Consider the following 23,664-nt stretch of genomic DNA (forward strand, 5'->3'; position numbering starts at 1 on the left):
GCCCAGATGCTGTTGGAGGATCCATGGGACCCACAATGTCTATTCCAACTCTTTCAAAGGGTACCCCCACCACAGGTAGTGGTATCAGGGGGGGCCTTTGTTGTGCCACCTGACTTACCACTGGCTTGGCAAGTGACACAGGAGCGACAAAACTCCTTGACATTTTCTGACATGTGAGGCCAGTGAAAGTGTGGAACAAGCCTGTCCCAAGTCTTATTCTGGCCTAGGTGTCCTGCAAGGGGAATATCCTGGGCCAAGGTAAGAAGGAAACCCCTAAACTTCAAAGGTATAACCAACCTCCTGGTTGTGCCAGGCTTGGGGTCTCTAGCCTCTGAATAAAGGAGTCCTTCATCCCAATACACTTTATGGGTACCTTACGCATTCCCTGCAGCCTCAGCAGCAGCTTGCTGTCTGAGGGGTTCAAGTGAAGGGCAATCTAATTGGGCCTGCCCCAGGTCTGCCCTTGAGGGTCCCCCTGTCCCCAGAAACTCAACCTGGTCAGGTTCAAGCTCCTCTGAGACAGTCTCCTCTTGGACTGCAGAATCAGTTTCCTGTGAAACTTGATCCTCAACCTGGGGCAAGTGGGAAGGCACAGCCTTAACCCTCTTGCTCCTTCTCTTGGGTTGTGGTTGGTCTATTGTTTCAAGATCCACCACTGGTTCAGGAAGGCACTTCTTAGCCTGAGACCTTGTCACTGCAAGGACATGAGCTGAAATCCCTAGCATTTCTGCATGAGTCCTGTACTCCACTTCTGACCAAACTGAGCTTTCAAGATCATTGCCTAACAGACAGTCTACTGGGAGGTCTGCACTCACAACAACTTTCTTTAGGCCATCTACCCCTCCCCAGGAGAAGTTCACAACAGCCACACTATGGGAAGTAGTGGAGTTGCTTGCATTGGTCACTAGGTAACTTTCACCTAGTACAATCTGACCAGGGTCCACAAAGTCAGGTGTCTCATTGTGATACTGGCACAAGTGTCCCTGTAGGCCTGAGCCAGTTTCTCATTGATTAAGGGAGTCTGCCTATATTTTCCCAGGTTACTGGGGCTTACTGCAGTGGTCAAAGATAAGTCCACATCATATAGGAGAACTGCCTGTGTGGGGATTCTGACTAGGCCAGATTCCACCTCAGTACCCAGGGTCAACCCTACTAAACCCTTTGGCTGTGTACCACCACTGTTAACTGTACTAGGGGGTGCAGGTGCTTTAGGAGCTGCAGTGGTGGGGACTGGATTTTTCTTAGTGCATTCACTGCCCCAGTGTGAAACTGATTTGCAGGTATTACACCAAGGTTTCTTTGGGCCATCATTCTTCTTTTTCTTGTTTCCATTTTGGGAACCCCCCTCCTTATTGCTATTTTGGGGGCCTGAAGACTTCTGGTCCTTTTCTTTATCTTTCTGATTCCCACCCTTCTGGTCTGTTTTCTTCTGGTCACCTTGGTTCTGGTTTTTCTGCTTAATCCTTGTTCTGACCCATTTGCCTGCCTTCTTTCCCAATTCTTGGGGAGAGGTCAAATCAGAGTCAACAAGGTATTGATGCAACAGCTGGTTCTGACAGTTATTAAGGATCTGCTCTCTCATCATAAGATTGTACAATCCTGTATAGTCTGAAACTTTACTTCCCTGCAGCCAACCCTCCAGAGCCTTAGTGGCACAATCTACAAAATCAGTCCAGTCCTGAGTCTGTGCTTTTTGGGTGTCTCTGAACAACAACCTGTATTGCTCAGTGGTTAGGCCAAACCCTTCAATAAGAGCACTCTTCAGAACAGAGTAGTTTTTGGCATCCTCAGGTCTAACAGTGAGGAGCCTGTCCCTCCCTTTCTCAGAAAAGGAGTACCATAAAATTGCTGCCCACTGATCCTCAGGGACCTGCTGTACCATGCAGGCCCTCTCAAGAGCAGTCATCCATTTGTGGATATCATCCCCTTCCTTGTAGGGGGGCACACTTTTTGTCAGGTTTCTATTGTCATAGGCCCTGTCTTTTTCTTTAGGAACTTTGCTGCCACCAGTCGCATCTAAGCCACTTAATTTCTGCTCCCTTGCCAAGGTAAGTTTAGCTTGAGCCAAGGTAAGCTTAGCTTGAGCCAGAGCTACCTCCTCCCTCTCTATCTGGAGTTGGACAGCCCTCATTCTGGCCCTATGCTCTTTCCTCTGGGAGGGAGTCATCCCTCTCCGAGATTCTCTTGAGGCACTAGAAAGATGAGAATCCTCTGATTGAGATCTCACCCTCCTGTTACCTGGGAGAATTTGGTTATGAGATCTGGAGTGGTGCTGGCCCTCTCCATTCTCATGTAGGTCTAGGTTGGCCTGGTTTAGCCTGGCAACCTGTACCTGGTTTCCCCTCTGATCCTGATCTTCAGGCTCTTCTAAATCTGAGCCTTCCTCTTCCTCTTCCTCCTCCTCTAGTTCTTCATCTGGAAGATTCTCATTCTCAGGGGAGTGTATCCCTTCACCTGATTCTAAGGGAGCCTGACTCACCTTATCTAAGTCATCCTTTTCTAGGAGAGCTATTAGGGAAGGAATGGTAGGGCCTCTGCCCTTTTTTTAGCCCCCTGGCTGTGCACAAGGCACTCAGGTCTTTGTGGCTAAGGTTGTCATATCTGGATGTTGTCCCTATAGGATCAACTATTACAGGAGCAGAGCCTGAGGCTCTACCTGTATCAGACATGACTGCTAGTGAGGTGTAAGTGATGCACTTACCTACACTGAGTGTTTTCCTACTGTACCTTGCTAGTGAGTTGTAGTCAGGGTGTGCTAATCCCTTTAATCTACAACTACTAAGTTCAGTAGAACTTAATATGCTAAGCTTTTGATTTATATGTACCTAAGGTACTTGATGTGATCTTTCAATTTGATGTAAAGATTGCAATGGTAAAACAAACAGCAAGCTCAAATCCGCACCGCTGCACACCAATGTGAGAAGTTGGCCTGATATGTAGTGTTTCCAATTCTGGAACCACTTGGTATCAGTCCAAACAAACCCCAAAGATGTCTGGTTGTAAGTCAACCTTGTTAGACAAGCTATCCTAGCGGTAGCATGGACTAAGCAGCCTTAAAGGCTTAACTTAAGAGGTCGTGTTAAGCGAGCTGTTTTACCACATACAATCCTGTAATCAAATGAAAGGACACCACACAAGTATATATTATAAAAATATATGTATTTATTTCTAAATTACTCCCCAGTACTCTTTATGAGGAAAGGGGCACAAGCGTTAAATCAAAAGCACAGTAAAACATATAAAGTTGCACAATTTTGGATAAGGGCCGGTGGCCACTTAAACCATATACTAAAAAAGTGGTATAAGGAACACCAATCGAACAGTGGTTAGGCCTAGGGCCTAGAGATTCGCTGGGAGCAGTCAGGACTAGCAATGCTGAAGTCGGGAGTAGCCCACAGGAGACGGGTGCAGCACGGAAAGTGCGGCTCGCACCAATGCAATGTCAATGGTGCGTAAAAGTTACTTAAAGTGAGTTAAAAGATACTTCCGCTGAACCTAGAGGAACAAAACTTTAGACACAGACCCTAGAGGTGTGTACCAGTGTGGGAACACGGGCGTTGCAATGTTACCTCACCCACAGGCCGTGGGTGCACAGGGTCGAAGTGGCGTCGGGTTTTGACACGCAGGCTCTTGGTGCTTGAAGCGGTTGCAGCTGCGGGCGACGTGAAGCAGAAGTGTCCGGTGCGATCCAAGGGTGGATCGAAGTAGAAAAGTACCTGAAAGCAGAGGGGACAGAGTCTGGGTCACTCAGCAGTGACCAGGGTGGAACCAGGACGGAACCAGGCAATGTCGGGCGCAATCAGGCGGTTGTCGATAGGCTTCTCTCCGCTGTCACGTGGGCTCTGGGGCATCTGCGACGTCCAGGAGCGGGTCACGATCTGTCCCACGTAGGCTCTCGCCGTCAGCACCGTCGGCTTCAAGATTGCAGCAAACAGCACTTGGCAAAAGCAATCCACGCGGAACCGGGAGATTGCTTATCACTCGAACCAGGAGGGTCAGAGTGGGGGCTCCTTTTCACAGGAGCTGGTGCAGATCTGGAGCAACCAGAAAAGCAAGTCGTATTTCAGTTTTCGTCGGCACAGGGGCCACAAGCCAGCTGGCAAGTGACCGGGCCAACGCGTCGAGCCGCCACAAGCAGAAGGGCCCCACGCAGCACTCGTCGAGTGTGGAGGGGGTAGCTTTGGTGCAAGTGTAGCTCGGGGTGGGGGCTTCTCAGACCCCGGTGCACAGCTTCGAGGATCACTCGTGGGCTGCACGGTCAGCGTCTCGTGGCCTTTTCAAGATGGCGTGCCCCACGCTTCCGGTCGCCTCCACTGGTCTCAGCTCTGCAGGGACTGTGGATCGGGCAGGGAGAAGGCAGGCAAGCTTGATCTCGTCGATCTGTCGCTCGAGTTCCGGCGGGAACTGCAACAAAGCAAGGGTCGAGGGCTGGATGGTACCTGTTTGCACAGGGTGGTCACTCCTTGACCACAAGGGAGATTCTTCAGTCTTCTGCGTTGAGTAGAAAGTCGAAGGGTCCAGAATTTGTTTCTTATGTTTCTTCAGGATGATCTGAGTTGCATTGGCACTGCTCCCACTCTTATTCGAATCTGGTGGGCTGGACATCCTGCTAGGTCCCCTCCTATGGGTGGGACCCAGGAAGGGGGTGGTTACACCCCTTTCCTTTGATCCAGGCCACACTGGGACAGGGGCTGGGAGGCCCCAGAACCGGTTTGGCCGGATTATGCAAGGGGCAGCCTTGTGCTCCCCAGGCAGTGTCTGGTTTCTTTGAAACCTCCCTACTACAATCCACTATCTCCTGTCTGGGGTGGTTTGACACCGCCCTGCGACAGGAAACTCTTTGTCCGGGCCACCATATGCTGAGTTTCGGTCAGCAGCAGGAGGCCAGACCTGTGTCTGTGGCAGAGGCATCCATTTTGTGGATCTGAGGCTCATTTTAAATCAACCGCGTTTCAGTAAAGTAACATGTCTTATCCCTCTAGAAGGGTGGAATGCTACCCCCGTCGCCAGAACTGGCGAGGGGGTAGTATTCCAATTCGTATGACACCTTACACGACATGTTTTGATAAAGCCAAACCAAAGTTGCTATATAACCGCGAGGATTATAACGCGCTTAAGAGTATATGGTATGGCATTATCCCGGATCAGCTTAGGGAGTTGTTCCCGACAGCTGCAGACAGGCTCAGCTCATGCCAGAGCTCCATCTCACATAAAACCACGCACTCTGCCTCCAGGATTGATGAGGCCTTCCATAGGAGTGGCTTACAGGCTATATATGTGTCCAGATATAGGTTTAGATATAGGTATACTATATCTAAGCAAGGGGTGATTACACCCACTTGCCCCAGCTGAGTGATCAGCCAGTTGTGTCAATTTAAGAACCAGCCAGGGGTGGCAAAAGCTATGCTTCAACCCCTGGTAGGCCTTGGTGGCACCTATGCCCTGAGCACCTATAGTGCATAGTACAGGGGCTGACAAGGAGTCCATTTCCAATTGTGGTATGTACCTATAGCACATGTATCATAAATTTAGAGGGAGAACAGCAGGCTGGGGGTCTGATTAGCAGGCCCACAGCCTCAGTAAGTCGAAAACCAGTGAAGCAAAAAGCAAAAATTGGGGTGACCATAGGATAGCAGACCCTACTCTCCTACATGGGGCCTCTTGTCATTGCAGTACACGACATGTGCACCGATTGGTTTTGTTCCACATTGTTTGCCTGCAATTTGAGCTTCAGGGTTTTCTGTGAGGGCATTTTTGCTGGTTAATTTGGACACCGTCTGTGCTTGCTTTCTCCTTTTTCTGTGATATCCACTGAGTGAAAAACGTCATCTCTCAGCAAGTTTGACCCGAGCCTAGTAGGAGTGAGGTCGTCTAGAATGTGGAAGAATTTCGCAGGTTTTGCCAAGAGAGAATTTGATGCTCTGCTAATTGGCAATAAAACAGCATGTGTACAAAATCTCTTGCAACAGTGCCCCTGCGCGCACTCTCTTCTCTCTTCGTATGCACTCTGTGCCTAATTGTAAAAAAGTGCACCCCACCCTCCTGCAGTACCAGAGTGGCATGATCTGCCCTTCAAAGGCAACTGCCTACCCAGGGAATCTTCAATTATTGGATATCTTTAGACTTTGGTCTTGTGTTTTTTTTAGTCCTATTTACCATGTTCCACACCACCTATTCCAAATGAAAGGTGTTAGCAAGAAAAAGAATCTGACATATTTTTATTCATAATTATTCGATAAAGATAAGCAGAAGGATATAAAAACGTGTTGAACATGAGTGGACAGAAATATTGGATTCTGAGCAATTGTACTTGAAAGTGAGCTAGACTGTGTAGTGTGTGTATGTGGGTTTGTGTGTGGTGTGTGCTTGCTGTTTCTTTTTTGTCTGTAAAGCATTGGTGTCTAGGGTGGTGGGCTGAGGGGCGGTGGCGTCCTTGGGATGGCCATGGCTGGTGAGAGCTGGATCCAGGCTAGCAGTTGTGATGAGTCAGCATGTCCAGTGTTCAAGGGCACTGAAATCAAACCTGAAAATGATTAGAGTTTATCAACCCGGACAGGTTGGCGGTCAGAGCTGACTGGGCCGTTCTCTATATTGCAAAAAGCCAATAACCGCGCCAGCAGCACGTTGATGGAAACTTGAATAAAAGACTGGCCAAGTACAGGGATTATTCGCTAGGTCGGTCTTTTGAGGATACGGGTTTTATGCTCACCTTGTGTAGTTAAGTTATGCACATCTGTCTCTTGAGTTACAAAAGGGATACCTCTGCCCCGGGCATGTACTTCATTATGGCGGATTTTATGTCATATGCTAGGAGGTGTAGGAAATGTATATTTACTAAACTAATTTATCTCACACGAATACAGCGTTGTTTGATAGTACCACATTGGTACAAGAAGCTACTGGCTCTAACTTTCCAATCATTGTAACATAGTTTAGCACAATTCTAGTAATAGAAAAGACATGATACAGACCGTATGTATTTGTACATCTCTTTTTTTTTTCTCCAAACGTACCAAGTCTACTGTAATCTCGAAGTGTCAGGCCCGGGTCCACACAGTGCCACAACACCCAGTGTTTTTTAAAAAAAAATAGGCTCCTGTTAATGTGTTTTTACATCAGTTTCAATGCTCGATTACATGTATTTGTCTTTTTTTATTAATGCAGAAACCTCCGGTCCTGACGACGGGGAGCGGGAACCCTGTATGTGATAAGAATAATATTCTGTCGGTGGGACACCGAGGACCGCTTCTGGTTGAAGATGTGGTCTTCACGGATGAGATGGGGCACTTCGACCGGGAGAGGATCCCCGAGAGGGTGGTGCACGCCAAAGGGGCAGGTGAGTACTCTTTGGGAGGAGGGGCGAGTGCCCTCTGAAGACAGGAAGTGATGGTGCTGCTGCAGGTGGTGAAAATAGGAACATTTGCTTTATCTTTAGATTTTATTTTTATTTTATTTTTATTTCATTGGAGGTGGTTTTTCCTACCTATGGAGAGAAACAATAAACTTTACATGTGCCAGGGCATTATATTACACAGGGTGCAGGTTATAGAAGCACAAATAGACCTAAGCAGAGCGGAGCACATAACATACGCCCTGGGAGGATTTTCCACAAACCTTGCATGAGTAGTGTAGGAGTGGTCACAATGTGTGGCGTAGCTTACAAATTTATTTTTCACATTAAACATTCAACTTTACAATCACCAGTTCCGCAACAACGTAAAGTTGACAGACCGGGAATTCATAAAAAATGTACCCTAACATGTCATATATCCTCATCTGTTCGTGGTTAATAGTAAAATAATCCCATAAACTATCATCCACGACAGCCAATCCGCCACCTCTAAAAGATGACCATTTAAATGGCTGCTGTAGCACTTGGTGTTGCCTGTCAACACTTAGACGCTTGATAGGGCATGATCTATGTGTCCCAGTGAAAGAGACCCTTTACTGCTTGCCTTGGCACATAGTAGAGAGGCATTTGTTGGTTGCCACTCCACTGAACGAGCTCTTACAATGTGATATTTCATTAACATGCAAAAGCAAACTAATGAATGAATTTGACTATAAGTGAAAACCATTGCCATAAAGTAGAGACTAGTTCACATTGACACATTCAGTTTGAGCCAGCATCCCCTAATGCTTTAACCGGAGGGCTTCCCGTTTTATCAGAATTCGAATCTTATCCATTAATGATTGAAACAGTAACTGGGAGCATAGGTGCCATTTATTAAGTCAACGAGTAAATGTCTAACAGAGTTCAGCAGGGACTCTCTGCCAGAAAAGTGTCCGTATTGCTAAGGAAAGCCACAACAAGTTTCTTCTTTAATCTGAAAAGAAAAAAAAAAAGAATCCATGTTAATGTGTAATATTCATCTAAAGCCACATGACCCTAGCTTCTACCGCCAATGGGAGGTAAGGCATGCAGGATTTGATATTATTCCGTCTTATACCCCTCATGAAGACCTGCGGAGTGAAGCATTTAAAAGAATAAATAAAAACAAGGTGCCTTTATCCCTGTGTGGGTCATCCATCCATGAAAAGCCTATGATTAGGAAAGTCTTTGCTGCCTGCTTGTCCAGCTACTCTTCCATTTTGGGAAGCAGAGATAGTTCCACTGGAATATATGCTGCCACTCCAAATCCAAAAAAGTTGCAACGTCCAACTACACAAGATTCCGGCTCTCTTTAGGTGACATCAAGAAGTCATCGGAGGCCTGGGTGAGTAACAGAAGTGTATGTCCAAGCCAGCCGCGGTCAGCAGTAGGAGTTCCTGCAGGGAGGTGACGTTGGGAGAGGGAGGGGCAGGGTGGGGGGGTAGTAATGTATGGATTACGGAGTGTGACAGGTAAGTAAACATGTAAATAAATCAAACGAATTTCGTTGCGCACACTGCATCGCATTTGGTGATGCAGTGCACGCAACAAATTTAGTTTTATTTATTTATATGTTTACTTACCTGTTAAACTCCGTAATCCATACATTACTACCCCCACCCTGTCCCTCCCCCTCCCCACGTCACCACCCTGCAGGAACTCCTACTGCGGCTGGTCCAAGCTCTTTGTCTCAATCTTGCGGGTGGTGACCATAAACAACAATTGAAAAGGAGGCTCTATCTATTACAACTACAGCTTGTAACGAGGGTGAACATGCCTTGTAATCCACTCTGGCCGGGCAGGCGACGCACTACGTATTTAAGGCCTCACAAGCAGTCTTGGGCGAGGAGAAGTTGCCTTTGTGCTCAGATCAGGATATACTAGCTGCAGGATAGATTGGTAGATTTAGCACCTGCGAGTTGGCAGGAAACCTCTCTGGTCACAAGATTAAGACTATATTGTGTTGAGTGAATAACTCTTGAGTAGGTTGTTGCTCCTCCTTGGAGCTAGTTAGGTGCTATCATACAGAACATGAACACCTGACTCGTGTGAAGTATCCAGATGGTAGCATTTGAAGGGTCGAATCGAAGTTACGAAAACAAGTTGTGTACTATTAAATCTCATATTTGTATTAGCCTTTATCCAAAAAGAGAGCCTACATATCAGGTGGTTGGAGTTGGTTCGATTAGAGTACAGAAAGAAAAAGATCAAGTGCCAGTATACCAGTGAAATATAAATTGCTGAGCAGTGGACCATAAGGTGTGAAAAATGATCCGTATGTTAGTGTAGTTTAAATTTGCATCGATCCACAAATGAGGGCTAAGTATATTTACAGTTGAGTCATTTTAGTGTTTGTAAGACATGCTCACTTCTACTCTGCCTTGTGGCCAGGATCAAGTATTAAGATGTACTTTTAGAGGGGAGGTTGTAGATTTCCAGTCCCTGACAGTTGCTCATTTTCTCATTTAGCTGTGCACCTGCTGTAGACCTTACACCTTCTTGGAGTTGTATGTAAGCAATATTCAGTGGATCCATTAGTACCAGCGATTAAGCTAATCGCAGTGGCACTTTGTTTGAATGCTTGTTCTGCTGTCATTTAGAGATACTATGCAACTTGTTGGTTTTTGCCTCAACTCCTTAGATCTATTCACCCTAGATTTGGTATGTCCATTTCCCAATTTGTAAGTGGCGCATCTGCAGTGATGGTAGGAAAATCTCTTGTGCTTCTAGTGTTCATGTTTGAGATCTTTCATGTCCATGAAATGTGATGCACACACCTGCCCAGGTGTGCAGAAGAAGACAAAATGGATACGCGTTGCACCGTGCCAGCATCAACAGTGGATAGTAATGCTACGGGTTCAATGAATGCGGTTCTGAATGCGGAACCAACACGCTGCTTCTACCCAGCATCGCGCGCTTCGAGTGATGTCCTAATTAGCTGCAACACAAACATCGCAAAATAGATATTTACAGGGAATCTCGAACACTCCTAACTCATTATTATGAATGAGGAGACACCTAATGCCTTCAAACATAGAAGTGGAGGCCTATGAAGTCAAGCACACCTCTGCCCCTGTGGTTGCCTTCTCTGTATGTCATCCTTTTTCATAAAATCAGTCTGTGCCCCATAAAGGGGTAGATGCGCTCTCAAAAATAATAACACCCAGGGAAGACTTCTAAGGCAACATGCCATTGTCCACGGTCTGTCCCCTCTTTAGGGGACAGACCGTGGACAGTGTGGTGAATGTTTTATATGAATGTTAGAGAACTTTTGCATCAAATTGTCCTTTTTTACTTGTGTGTGTTGAACCCACATGTGTTTTGCGAGACACATCCAAGCCCTCTTTGTTACCATACAACAAAAACATTCTGTCGCCCATAGATGTTGTGGTGTCCTAGACCCGCTGAGGACACAACCATTCCTTTATAATGTGTCTGGTTTATATTCCCAAATATTTGCCATTTGACTTAGCCCACAGTAGCCCCTAATAATGAAATAAAGAGAAATTCGAACTGAATATACCAGGCCTATTAAAACCAGTGTTAACAGTGATACACTTTTAGTTCAATGAACTTGCATTTAAATATGGGGATAAAACCAACAGGAGGGAGCTGTGATCATTATAGTGGGTATGCAACATCAGCTGATGAAACAGGCATTGGGACTCCAGACATACCTATGGCATTTTCTCTTCTTTCAGGTGCTTTCGGCTATTTTGAAGTGACGCACGACATCACAAAGTACACAGAGGCCAAGGTATTTGAGCGCATTGGGAAAAGGACACCAATTGCTGTTCGCTTCTCCACCGTGGGTAAGTCTAAAAAGTGAATAAATGGTTTGTTTCTTTTTAACTTAAATTTCCTTCTTGTACTGAAATACTGCCTTTAATTACACGTGTTGTATCAGATGTGTTATGTTATGTTACGTTAAGTTCAGTGCACTATCACCCGCAAGAGTATCCTGGCGCTGACCATTCCCAGATGTTTTTGTGGGCCACCGTTATTCAAGAGGGCCGAGGTGTGATGAAAGTGCGATGGTTGATGGTGGTTTCTGAGGCTATCGTTAGCTAATCAACTAGGTTAGGAACTGTATTTTGAAAGCTAGTAGTGGAATTACTGCCGTAATTGGCCCCTCCACGCTGTACCTCAGTCATAGACCGTGGAGACCTTCCTTGGTGGCAGTGACGTCATGGCCCTTTCCCTTCCGCTGTTGGCCACTGCTCACTCTATAACAGCCAGTTGCAATGTTGCTCATTGCCTCTAGTTGTCATGCAGTTGATTGTAGGGGCTGAAACCGATTGGGGGAGAGCTAGACAGGTGCTCTAAGGTGATGGTGACAGGTTGATGGTCAGCACCTGAGCACTCTTAGACTGTTACCAGCTAGGAACAGCAGCCCCAGGATGCTCTGGTGATCTCATGTAAATGTAGTATACTTGTAAAGCGCACAGCTGCCCCAGCAACGGGACGTCCCAGTGCTGTATAACGCTGTGGAACTCTTCCTGGCTCTCCCTGTGAGATGCCCCGCCTGGGCACCCCCAAGGTGAAGCCAGGCATCCCAGTGTTGTAGGGGCTGTTGTGGAGATTAAGCAAGCTATTGCCCAGAGTTGCAGCGTGTGATCCATGATTAGAGTAGGCGCTGTGGTGAGAATTATCGAGTCTGCGGACATTGAGCCCAAGACCCTGCCGCGTCGGGACTTGTACCCTGGTCCCGGGCCTGATCTCTGCTTCAGAGTCTGCCGCTCTAACCAGTGAGCCACACTTCTCCTCTAACCAGTGAGCCACACTTCTCTCATGAGCTACCTTTGCTTTGTGGTGGTCCTGTCCAGGTTTTGGGGGTACCTGTGCTCTTCTGTGCGCTGATTCTTTTTGTTCTCCTAGCTGGAGAGCGGGGATCCGCCGACACCGTCCGAGACCCCCGCGGGTTCGCCGTGAAGTTCTACACTGAAGATGGAAACTGGGATCTGACTGGAAACAACACCCCAATCTTCTTCATCAGGGATGCGATGCTGGTCAGTATGGGATCTGTGTACATATAAGTGGTATCAGGTGTGCTAATTGTCTTTTTAATAGGATTTTGTTGTACTGGTGTAGCTTTGGGCCCTAATTATGGGTGCTGTGGAAGGTGTCGTGAACTTTATGGCACCCAGAAAACATTTGTACTCCAGAAATGACCATGTTAAGTTGCACCTGATGACATTTTTCCTCTACTAAGGGACTCCCAGACCTGTGTTTCAGTTTGTGCTTCTAAACAGCGCAATTTCCATTCTACTGAAGCTGGTTGCCATTCAGGCTTCCTTCTTTCTGTGTGAGTTTCCGTACCTGACACCCGTTGTCAGCTAGGTGGCATTGACGCACCTGAGTATCGCCAATTAGGTGGTTTTGTGCGTATCAGATGACGCCTTTGTGATGTGCACCAACTTATTTTGTATGATGTCACCTGTTTTGTCGTTCAGCAAAAGCACCACTAACATGCAATTATTGGCTTTCTGTGAACTCAGATGACATGATGTCCAGCAGCAGTCTCCTGGGTGTGTATTTAGTGGCTTTGTGTGTCATATGCTATTTTGCAACTCAGAAGAAACCTTACACAACTATTTTCTAGGTATGGCTTGACAGCACAGCTGTTTGCGGATCTTGTATGATCATCAGAAAAAAAGCTTTACGAACTAGTCCAGAGAGGATTAGGCGCTGACTACATGAGAATCTCCCACCCAAAAGGCGCGTGCTTCCGCTGAATAAGAGTGTTCGGGTTACATTTTTGGCTTTGTTTAAAAGTTAACACTACATCAATACATAAGGCCTGAGTAGGGGTTTGGTGAAACGCCAGTGACCAAGACTAAACTGTGTGAGAAATATAATGAAAGGCAGTATGCTTGACTGGTTTACTGTGAACACATACGTTAAAGGCAATGGGCATTTATTGGCGGCTCACTATTACTGTGCTAAATCCTGGTATTTCATAACATATAGCCCTACAAATGGCTACAGTAGGGAAGGGGTTTGGTGTTGGTTACTCCCACTGGCAAACCCTGAGAGTAGAATATTTGCACTGTGGCCATATATATGCTAATATAATATATTGATTAGTCAGCTTCAATTTTGCATATATTTGTAAGTTTTGGGCTAATTATCTGTTGCTTTTGTTGTGGGTGAGCGTATGCATATGGGTTGGTTATGGTAACAAGGTAATGATAAAGGCACTAGCCCTGATAGGTTAATTGAGAAAAAGATGTCAGTTGCCCAATCTGTTTATTATGTAAAGTTACGACACAGGCAGAAGGCCTCACTTATCGTTATAGACATATGTTAAAAATCAAGGAGCTTTTACAGGTGGATTCTTATTACACTATATTAAAGCCTGCCTGATGCCGGCTTTGTGATTCATCCCGCCATGTGATTAGCCTTCTCTCAAGTCTCCTGACTAGCTTTTCCATACACGCGACTCTGCAAGCCATTGTGATCGTCTTGGGACTGCTACTTGTCCCTGATATATAACCGTGGTATGCCTATGGTTTCCCACGACCTTGCGCCCAACCACCCCGAACTTCTGATGGTGGGCCCCCAGACCACTCATCTAAATTATTGTAACCTGGTCCTGATGATGGCCTAAACACCTCTACAGGCCGAAACGCCGTCGACTTTGACAGTGGAATTCTCGGCACCCCCCTCAAGGATATGCTACTTGATTACTTTTTATTCATAATCATTTATTGCTTGGCTATCCTTACTCTGTATAATTCTAAAAGTCACTTGTTCGTCGTTGCGCCCTTCACCGTTGCTGTACATACTACCTCAAGTGTCGCTTGCGCCGTCACAATTCTTCTCAAGCACTTGTGCACAGTATCCAACGGTTACATGTCATTCAATGTAACGCAGTGCCACTCTACGTTTGTTTGATCATATGAAACTAAATGTCAAATGTGTAAATGCACCAATACAATTTGTTTCACAAGTAACCTGGTCTCCCTGGTTTTCTCCCCTTCTTGATTTATCTCTTAATTTTGCTAATTGTAATTGACCTCCTATTGACACCCTTTTGAGACGTTGTTTGTTACAAAAGCCTTTAGACAAGCATTTATTTACATAAAAGCTCACAGATTGCCATAGCAGGTATGGATTTTGGTGTTGGTACAATGGTTATCCACTCCACCAAACCCCAGTGATAGATGATTTGCTCTGTGAGTCCCTAGAATGCAGGGTAGTTGTTTTTTCTATTGTTTGGGCTTGCTTACGTGTGGTTAAATGACAGAGGGTGCCTGTGAGAATAGAATGGTTTGGGCCATCCATAGTTCCCCGGGCTGGCATCAATGTAGATAATGTGTTTGTAAGGTGAGAGGTTTTTGCAGAATTATTGTAAAAAACGAAAACATCTGATTTTTAATCTGGAAAAAGGAACTTTTTGTTACACGTTTTCTATGGTTGTTTGTTTTAACTATAGTTGTAAAGAGAACACACCTCCGATTCAAACATTGAAGAGGATGTTTCATTTAGTCTTGAGAAGAAAAATATGGTGTGTCCTTTCCTGCAAAATCAGGGACTGCAATCAGGGCGCAGTGCCCGCACTAATATTTTGAGGGTGTTTGAACCATAAATGTGTAGTGACATTTTGCCTTTCATACTAATCCTCTGATGCCCTCTTGCTGGTGTCATTCAAACTAGTCACCTGACAGTAACACTGCCTAATATTCGCATGACCTCGATTACCGATATAACCGCAAGCTTAGTTCCCCAACTCCAAGGCCCTGATATTGGTGCACTGTGACTGGTCAGAGTGATTTCTGATGACCTCTACTTACCAGGACAAGAGAGAACTATCTGAATTGCGGATTACATGCAGCAAATTACACCCAGGAAAAAGATGTGCCTAAATGCTTTGATGTTATATTAGCATCTAAGCAATCGCCTCCTAGTAGAAATCCCAAAAATGGTACAGCTAAATTTGTCTTAGTGCCTAGATGAAAAAATTGATTACGTCTGAACACATCACTTTACTTTGTCAAACCCACTCAGGTCAGTTCAGTCACAAGTGTCGTGAGTTTGAGTGAGTCGTCGCGGTGCCCTTTTCTATTTATTCAACTTTGTGTCCATCATTTCTGCTTCCATTTACTGCTAAACCTGGCTGTCATCGTCTCCTGTACCCATGAGCACTGCTGGTTTATTGTTGACATTCCAACTCTGTGTAATGCTTTAGGGGGAGCGGGGTCTCCTTAAAACATACAACTAAACTGCACAAGCAGTCTCATTTGAACCCCGGTGGGTGACACTCCTGGTCGGTGGAGTTGGAATCTATGCGCCTTCGGAGGTTCCACCTTCTGCGGTGGCTATTCTGATGGTAGAAGAATTAGCTGGGCGGGCGCCATGTTAGTTTGACCCCACCCATTCTTTTAACCGCAAACTCCCAATGGCCCTGCAGCCCAGGCAGTCATTTTGTTGTGCATGATAGTTTGATTTTCATGATCGCGACTGACATACCCGGCATGTCAGTCCCGAGTAGGGAAAACTAGTGACTGTTGTCCTAACCTAAACAGGGTGGGCCACTGCCATGATTATCAGATGGCCAGGTAGCAGACAGCCTGTAAAGTTAGCAGGGCGGGTGAACGAGCAATCTACGTTTGTTCTCTGCCTCTACTAACATAAAAATGTCCGCCTGAGTGTTCTCTATATCACTGTGGTTCTCTTTGTAGTTTGCATGTAGTGTTCTTCTGGCCCTGATTTTGGCTCCCAGCAAAGAGGGGGGATGATGCTATGAATTCTGAATGTTAAGGTCTTGCCTGCCCCCTGATCACGTGGCACAGCTCAATGCCGCCATTTTTAATTCCCGTCCTTTAATGGTGCCTCTACTCATTTATATACATCAACCCTAGTTTTATCTTGGTACCTGCTTGGCACACGTACACTCTACGGTTTGTCAATTGCAGTGCACTCCAGGTCAGAGTCTTAGTACTTCTAGCTGAACAGTTAATCCTCCAGCATCTTTTCTTGCCAAAACTGTGTCTGGCCATGTTGGCTTTCCTTTTTCAAATGCTTTGACCATGTGAGGATTAGAGTAAACAAATAAAAGTGGTTTCTAATTTGTCAAAAGTGATGGAAGGAGAATTGTTTAGACCCCCCCCCCCCCCCCCAGCTCAGCACAACAGTTTTGGCCCCTTGCCATGGAACTCACATTTACAGTTCAGATCCGAAGTGTGCATTTTATTCAAACCATTTGCTCTGGTTGTGATTCAAATACTTGTTTGATTTTAAAAGGCTCTGGTTGACTTGAAAACCCAGATGTGTGTGGGCAGAGCACGGTCTCACGCCAGCAATGGCGGGAATGCCTCCTGCCGAAGCCCAGTTGACTCTTTTATCGCTTTTAAACTGTTTTGAAACTTGCCCACCAAGATAGAATTCTCGTAGATTATTCCGACAGCCACGAACCAGCGTCTCCCTCCTATGACTTCAGTAGATTTCTGGCTTCCGACGCTTCTAAAACATTCCCAAGGAATCTCTGTAGATCGAGATTCCCGTGGGTACCCCTCTTCTGCAGCAGCATTTTTAAGAAGTATCCTTGCTCTTGCAGGCATGATACAATTTGAGATGTGTAGAGTCACAGGAACATTTCTTGTTCAATTTCTTTCTCTATAAACTAAAAGAAAATATTTTGATTTGCCAAGGAACTACTTTCCTTTGCTGAAAAAAGAGCGCATGCTTGCAACTTTCCTCGCACCATTTACATACATTTCTGGGGCAAAATTCAGTGTGTGAGTGCGATGGGTAGAGCGTTGGGAGGAGGTTGTGAACAACACCAGAGTGAGGATTTTGTGGGTGTCTCTAAAGCTTGCAGTAGCCATGCCTTGGCCGCCCTAAAGATGTTTTTCGTACTGAAGTTGAATCTAGGTGTTCAAGAAAGATTAGACTAGAGCTTCAAATTCTTATCCCATCATAAGGGGGACCATAGTAGTGTCAGCCATCACAAGGCCTGCCTCTGCAGCTGCAGCACTCGCTGGGGTCTATATTGAGGCAGATACACATTGCTTCGTATCTGGTCACACAGCCCCACGACCACGTGGTTCAACCTGGATCCAAATTCAGCTTGTTCAATGCCCAAACCCGCCCCACTCTCCTCCTCACCGTCTCTCCTTCCATCCCTCTCTCCCTCTCTTCTCCCACTGTGATCTCTTCCTTCTCTCCCCCCCCCCCCCACCCCTCTCTCTCTGCATCTAACTCCCTCTCCTGCTGTTGTAACCCTCAGGGAGCTGGAGAAAGTGCTGCCAGGAGCTGCTCTGAGCCTTCAAAAAACACCTCTCCTGCTCCAGCCCTCCGGGTAAATGCCTGATGGAATAAATGGCCAGTCCGGCCCTGCATGCCATTCCTACTAGATTGAATATTCTCTCCGGAGCTGAGCATGTGCCTGCAGCAGCCTCGTATAAGTAAGGCCGGCAATCGACAATCGGCCAATGGGGCTCCGGCTGAGGCTAGTTAGTGGTACTCCGCCCCTGGTGCACAACGTGAAAGACTGTGGTTATAAACTTAACAGACACATACTTGGCTGCCCCAGGCACATGAAGTCAGGCCAGTGGGCTATGTCGGAGGCAGAATGACAGTGGGCTGCTCCATCTATCACAGCATGAGGTGTGGCTGCCCTCTGCTCCCTCCAGGTGTGACAGCCGCCTCAAGGAGCTGCAGAGGGGAAGCCATTAGTACTTGCTTTGCAGAGCACCGGGGCAGGAGAGAGGACTGGAGGGCTGGTGGGCGTTGATGTGGGTCAGCGAGGGAGCTTCTCAGTTTGTTGTTGTCCTCCCCTCCCTGCAACAGGCGGAGATAGCTCAGTGTCTTCTATTCTCCATGGTCTGCCAGATATCATTACTTCAGTCAACAGTAAGGTTGTGGCCTTTGAAACTGGGAAACCAGGTTCAAGTCCCAGTGTCAGCTCAACAGCCTGTGATTCTGGGCAAACCACTTAATCTACATGTACCTATAAAAATGTATATGACCATCTGCAATGTTATCTGGTGCTCAGGCAAAGGGCTCCATTGCCTCTGGGCCAATGTTGTGCTGTTCTTACTATCATCATTCCCTTTTCGAGGAGAACATTCACGTGATGCTACCCAAAAGCAAAACAACAAAAAATGCAATTTTAGCAGTCTCTAAGTATTGGAGGGCCTCTCTTAAGTACTGTAAAAAATAAAATGTATCGAAAGTCCGGGGCGAGCTTTAAAGGCAGTCTAGGTCTATGCAAACATTTCTCATAACATCCACAGGAAATGTATGAAAAAAAAGCAATTAAAAGTGAGTTCCTGCTATTTTTGATAATTTTGTGCTTCCAAAGTATATTTTTTCCATTGGAATGATCATATTCCCTTTAGGTGCTGTCCCTATAACCCTTGAAATACTTTTATTACTGCCAATGGTTGCCATCATTTAGCTCCATGGTCCTTACCTAGCAGGGTACTGCAAAAGGTTGTGACCTTTGAACGCAGACCACTATGTGTTGGCTGCCCGGGCATCATTGTGGCCCCCAATCCAACCCTAGCCTGTGCCTGGGTTCACCTTACGCCGGGATCTATGTGATCATAGCAAATCTCACAATCAAACAATTACCAATTGGTTTTATTTATGTGAGCATTGCTTCTTGAAAGCCCATCAACCTATCGCCACCCCACATATCGCTCTTCAAGTCACATCTTTACATTTCTCGACCCACAGAGAGGTGTGGTTGTGGTTTTTTGGGAGATGGGTCATAGTTGTGGCTTTCACATTGAAACATTCCAGGTTGTTGCAGGTTACTCTGAGCTTGCAGAACTGTAGAAGAACGTGAAACACACAAGCAGTGCTTACATAGCAAGAATCAACATTGCACCCACCGTCCGGCAGTATCGTATGTGCAGTAAGAAAAGAGTCACGCGGCTTGAGGCCATCGCAGGACCGCGCCGCACTGAGCACTGGCTTTCTTTAAGTACCCTCCTTCTTTTGCTGGGTCACTGAAGCGGAGGAGGTTTTTTTTTACTTTTATGAAACAAGCCGAGCTCTGGCCTCTGTTCATGACAGTGGTGGTTTGGTTTCGGCAATCACATGCGAATCAAGTGCTAATGACGTGTCATCACATAAGTTGTTTTTGTTTAGTTTTTTGTTCATTTTATTGAGGCCGCACAAGATGGTGCTTTGTTCACAAGAACTCATTTTATGTTGGGCCTCTGGCGGTAGGTCAAACACAAGGCTATCAGTTATCAAAATGGCGATTCATAAAGTTGGCGAGGCGATCAACAAATGTGCATCATGACTTCTGGCTCGGTTTCTTATTCATTTTGACAGAGTTCTCACAGCATGCACAGGCCCTCAGCTGTCAATCATTAAAGTGCGCGCAGAAGACCAGGGGCCCGATGTAGGTCGCCAATTACCGGTCGGTAACGGACGATTTCGGCCGTTACCCGATATTTGGGATTTGACATGTAGGTAGGCTTAATTTACAGAATCGGTAAATTTACAGAATCGGTAAATACAGATGTAGGTGACACTGAAAACAGTGCCACAGGCCATTACCGTTATTTACCATGTAATACTATTACATGGTAAATAACAAATTCCTGTGTACATGCACATCTGTGCATGTACACCTGTGCCATATGGCACACAGACCTGCCCTAAGGGCATGTATGTGTGTCACATGACACACAAGGCAAAATCAGGGGTGCAACAGGGTGTCAAAGTGACACCCTGTCACCCTTGCAAAATCGGTAGTTTTACCGAATCGGTATTTACCGATTCGGTAATTGACATTGATTCCTATGGGCCTGTAGGCCCATAGGAATCCATGGCAATTACTGAATCGGTAAATACCGATTCGGTAATTACCGAATCTTACAGATTCGGTAAAAATTACCGAATGTTTACCTACATCGGATTTACCGAATCTAGAATACCGAATCTGTAAAATTCGGTATTCTAGAGTCGGTAAATCAGATTTACCTACATCTGGGCCCAGATCTCTTATTCTTGAAGTTAAATATTTTCTCACAAATGTACTTCGCAGGTTTGGAATGATTGACAGGTGATCTACAGACAGTCAGTGATGTGAGCAGATTGAGTATCAAGCTTTCTATGTCAAAACAGAGGTTCCAGCTGCTGCATTACTACAAGTACCTATTGATTATGGTCTTGCTCCACTTCTGAATCTCTTGTTCCAGCCACACTTACTCCTGCACTTGACGCAGCGTTACTGTAGGGGTTCCTTAGCGGAGCGCAGGATCTGCAGCGTTGTAGCCTTGTTCCCAAGATTTCACCCAAAGGCTCCCTGTGGCTCCATGGTGCAGGCATGCAGCCCCTGGCACTGCCTGCTGCTGTTCTTTACTGCTCCCCCTGTGGCTCCAAGGTGCAGGCGTGTAGCCCCTGGCACTGCCTGCTGCTGTTCTTTACTGCTCCCTGTGGCTCCAAGGGGCAGGCGTGCATCCCCTGGCACTGCCTGCTGCTGTTCTTTAATGCCCCCCTTGGGGCTCCAAGGTGCAGGCGTGCGGCCCCTGCCACTGCCTGCTGCTGTTCTTTACTGCTCCATGGTGTCGCACGAGCAGCCGAGAAGTCAGGAAAGAGGGCAGACCGTGATCAAACATTATTGCCTCTCCTCTGAAGTGGTACACTTCAGAAACTGCTTCACAAGTTGTTAAAAGAAGGCTGTGCATGGGATGGACACCCACAACTTTCCTGTGCTTTCCTACGGCAGCGAGGACACGTGGCCTGCTGATGAGTGGTTGCATCACTGCCAGATGTCACTACCACCCCACCATCAGTCACCCTCAGCAGATACCATGAGTAAAACCCTACTGTCATCAATGGAGCAGAGGGCGGTGCTAGAAAGGTTTTGAGTCACCCTGCTTGTAAAGTAAAGGATCCCTGCTCACCAGGTAGTAGACTCTTGTTGCCACCATAATAAAAACGTGCTGGAAACTAAGAGCAGCTCAAGAAGACACACTGATGGGTCACTGTTGGTCTGAAATTAACAATCAAACAAAAGGAAAAAAAGCATGGAAAACAACACTGGAAGAAGCATTGAAAAACTTAGATATGCAAGAGACGTGGAACATCAAACATACCTTCGCGGCCTTCAAAAAAGTAGCCAATGGTGCGGCAAAACACAAATCCTCGATTGCTGACAAAGCAGCGTTGGCTAAGAAAAAACACGGCTGGATGGTACTGGCCACGTATGAGAGATGCGACCCGCAACCGTATCTAGTAACTACATAACACCATCCACGCAACAAATGCTACTATCACTACGGCTGGGAACCTACACCTCAAAAGATCAGATGGCGGCATGGTACTGGCCACGTATGAGAGATGCGACCCGCAACCGTATCTAGTAACTACATAACACCATCCACGCAACAAATGCTACTATGACTACGGCTGGGAACCTACACCTCAAAAGATCAGATCCCGGCATGGCGGCTAACATGGCCAACAGCACTGTGCAGACTTTGTGGTCTCTCTGAAGAAACTTTGATTCACGTCCTGTGCATCTGTCCCTCTCTGAGTAACTTGAGACGGTATTATCTCCTTCAAATATTCCGCCTTTTCCAAATTAGAACATGTCGGTCAGCAGTTATGTTAGTACTGAACAGCCAACAGCTGCAAATAGCCTGCAGGGCCACCAGATTTTTTTCAGAAAGCGAGCCTCCTACTGCTGAAAAACGAAAGAGGTGACCAATGGGACAAAACCTAAAGTCTCATTGAAATAAATGACTTTGAAGATAGACAATGAAAGTTAGACTTTATTTCTCCAAAAAGGACATCAGTCCGCAAACACATTTTAAATTATTTATTTAATGGAATAAGCTCTTTTGAAATTTACTCTTTTTGTAAAGGTTTTAACTAACCATACACAATAAAATTTTACTTACTCTTGTTGCCACTGCCAGCTGTACATATTTCTATACGGCTCTGCCGCGAACCGTGTGACTTAGCTACACCTTATAGGGTTTTTATGGCACCTGAAGCATACATGCATTTTTATTCACACTGAGGCTAAGGTCTCTTCAAGGCTGCAAGCTACTGGGATAGCCTGTCCTCAGAGGTGGTCTTACACAGGTTATGGAAGAGCTGTAAGGGTGGAGTTCTTAAATTAGAGTAACTATAATACACTTACCCGAGAGTTTAGCAACAAAGCAGGTCTTTTTCGCTTGTCACTAAAACAGTTCAAGCCTCATTTAGAGTTTGGGGGCAGAGTATTCCAGAACAGGTATGGTGGAGTACACTGTCTACCAAACTGATGGTTTGAGTTGGATGGACCACCACGGTTCCGCTGGCGTACCCCCACTGACTACTCCAGCAGAATCCATATAACACCAGCCATACAGAACTTCCAACCTGATGTTCATCAGAACGACTGCACTGTTTAGTCCAGATGTTGTGAGGTATTTTCTCTTCTGTTCAGGGCTGTCAGGAAAAGTCTGTAAAAATGACTTCCACTGAGACTCCCATTTCCCTGAAGAAAAGCAAATAAAAGGGCATTAGATTTTTTTACTACAAAAACAAACTCCTATATTGAATCTGGATTTGTAAAACAAAATATTTTGCTGATTGACCGCACGAAACATGACGCCGCTCAGCAACCTTTCAGTGCCTTCAGCCGCTGCTATGAAGATGCAGAGATCTCTTCCGGCAGGCAGATATCTCTCCATGTGGGGGGGCTGTAGCCCACCAGGGCGCCTTGAGACCTAGCGCCTTGAGACCCTCCGGGTGAGTAGCGCGCTATATAAATGCTTTGATTACAGTTCATGCCTCCTCTGCCCTGGTTCATGAAGGCTATAGACTACAGGGTCTTGATGCTGCCTTTCATCTTCTGCGCTACATCTGTGGACAGCGGTGCATTTCTAGAGTAATACTGGGTGAGTTTCGAAACTGGGGGAGAGCCACGTGTTGCTGGGGGTGGCTGGGGCTTCCCACCAGACTCCTGGTGGTACCTCTTGTTCTAAGGGCTGTAATGTCAACATTTTATTCTTTTTATGTAACAACTTCCCCACCCTCACTTCCCCTCCAGCCTCGGGTGTGAGGACACAATCCATTGTGATGCAATTGCAGCGTGATCGTGTTGCATGATTTTGAAAGAGTGGAGTTGTGACACGGGTGCGAGGGTGGTTGACAAGAGTTGACCAGCTCAGAAAGCAGCAAGTCATGCTGAAACAGGCCATTTATCATGAGTTATCAGAATGTGCCTACTCATTGCACTGCAAGTAAAGTTAGTCAAAACATCTGAAAAATATCTAAAAAGCAGCATCTTTTTAAGTAACGTATTCACTTTTCTAATATGCTGTTTCATGCCT

General features: G+C 46.1%; 1 protein-coding gene across 1 annotated transcript in view; it reads left to right on the forward strand.

Moving 5' to 3' along the window:
• The window catches only part of LOC147729277 (catalase-like), a 94,888-nt gene that overhangs the window by 23,001 nt on the left and 48,223 nt on the right, over nt 1-23,664 (forward strand). Inside the window, exons 2-4 of the mRNA XM_086959592.1 lie at nt 7,165-7,336; nt 11,074-11,184; nt 12,251-12,381. Of these exons, the coding sequence (XP_086815718.1) occupies nt 7,165-7,336; nt 11,074-11,184; nt 12,251-12,381 (414 nt within the window). The remainder of the gene's footprint in view (nt 1-7,164; nt 7,337-11,073; nt 11,185-12,250; nt 12,382-23,664) is intronic.

This window comes from Lissotriton vulgaris, chromosome 2_2 (genome assembly GCF_964263255.1).
Source record: "Lissotriton vulgaris chromosome 2_2, aLisVul1.2, whole genome shotgun sequence".
Taxonomy (NCBI): Eukaryota; Metazoa; Chordata; class Amphibia; order Caudata; family Salamandridae; genus Lissotriton; species Lissotriton vulgaris.